This window comes from Calidris pugnax, unplaced genomic scaffold, assembly GCF_001431845.1.
Source record: "Calidris pugnax isolate Ruff unplaced genomic scaffold, ASM143184v1 scaffold205, whole genome shotgun sequence".
Classification (NCBI taxonomy): domain Eukaryota; kingdom Metazoa; phylum Chordata; class Aves; order Charadriiformes; family Scolopacidae; genus Calidris; species Calidris pugnax.
The window spans coordinates 288,647-290,358 of NW_015090943.1; the positions used below are offsets into that span (position 1 = coordinate 288,647).

The following is a 1,712-nucleotide window of genomic DNA, read 5'->3' on the forward strand; positions in this document are numbered from 1 at the left end:
CCCACCCCAGCCATCTCCATCTCCACCTCCATTGCCATCACCACCACGGCCATCACCATCTCCACTGCCATCAACACCTCCATCACCAGCTGCAGCTGCAGCCCCTCCAGCACCATCACCTTCCCAGTCCACATCTGCATCATCATCTCCCCCTCCATCTCCACCCCCCCATCACCCCCCTCTGCATCTGCAGCCCCATTGTCCTCCATGCCACCAGCCCTTCCACCTCCTGCAGCCCCTGCACCGCTGCTGTCACCGGCCCCAGCTTCATCAGCACTTCTGTGGCCATCACCATCATCACCACCGTCACCATACTCCACATCTTCATCCCTGCCCCACCACAGCCTTGTCCCTGTCCCCAGCTGCATTTTCATCCCCATCCTTGTCCTGTCCCCATCCCATCCCATCCCATTCCCCTCCTCAGCACAATCCCATCCCATTCCTATCCCATCCCCATCCTAATCCCTGTCCCCATTCCCATCCTAATCCCTGTCCCCATCCCCATCCCAATCCCAATCCTGTTCCCATCCCCACCCTCATCTCAATCCAAATCCCATCCCTGTCCTGGCCCTATCCCATCCCAATCCCATCCCCGTCCTTGGCTCAATCCCATCCTTGTCCCAGTCCCCATCCTCATCCTGTACCCATCCCCATCCCAATTTCATCCCAGTCCCAATCCCCACCCTCATCTCAATCCCAACCCCATCCCAATCCCACCCCTGTCTCATCCCATTTCCATCCCAGTCCCACCCCCATCCCATCCCGTCCCATCCCGTCCCCACCCTCATCCCAACCCAAATCCCATCCCCATCCCGGTCCTGTCCCCATCCCAACCTTAATCTGAATCCCAATCCCCAAATGAATCCCGTCCCCTCTCATCCCAATCCCAGTCTGAATCCCAATCCCATTCCCGTCCCCTCCCCACCCTCAGGAACACCCCAAACCTTGGGCCGGGCGGTGCAGGATCCGGCCGGGGCACCCAGCCCCCCCCAACCTCCCTTTCCCACCGGATTTCACCCTTTCCAACCGATGGGAAGCAAAGCGCCCCCTGATCCCCTCCAAATCCCGCTGCTCTCCCAACACTTTCCCCCTTTTTGCACTTTTTTAACCCCAAAAATCCCACTTTCCCCAAGGATCCTTCCTGGGAATCGGCACTTGGGGAACGCGCCCCAAATCCCACCGCCACATCGGGGCGGTTTGGGGTCCCCACCATGGGGTCACCCCCTCGTCCTTCCCCCCAGCATTTCCAAAATCCCTCATTTTAGGTGTTTTGCCCTATTTTTATTTTTTTGGGGGGTTTTATTTTCCATCCCAAACCAGCCTCCCGTTCAAACGCGCTCGGGGCCGGATCCTTCCATCTTTCCCTCGAAAAGCGCCGGATCGAACCCTTCGGACGGGGTTTTTAGAACCCTTCACTTACTTTTTTTAAAAAAATAAATATATATATATTTTTAAAGTGCCTTTTCTCCTTTTTTACCCCAAACCCTCCCAACTGAACCCAAAAATCTCAGCCGGGGCCGCGTTCCGAGGTGGAGGCCGAGACGCTCCTTGTTTTTCCAGCACTTTTTGGGGTTTTCCTGACATTGTTTTCCAGCTCTCGGCTCCGGATCCTGCCCGGCCCATTCCCGGCCATGGGAAAAAGCTCCGTTTTCGGGTGATTTCCCCTCTTTTCGGGGTGGTTTTGGTTTTTTTTTTAAGCCCCTCCACCCTAA

At 56.4% G+C, this 1,712-nt stretch overlaps 1 protein-coding gene across 1 annotated transcript in view; it reads right to left on the minus strand.

The window, feature by feature from the left end:
- Window positions 1-1,712, minus strand: part of LOC106893691 (REM2- and Rab-like small GTPase 1) — a 9,678-nt gene that overhangs the window by 381 nt on the left and 7,585 nt on the right. Inside the window, exon 6 of the mRNA XM_014951865.1 lies at window positions 6-119. Within this exon, the coding sequence (XP_014807351.1) occupies window positions 6-119 (114 nt within the window). The remainder of the gene's footprint in view (window positions 1-5; window positions 120-1,712) is intronic.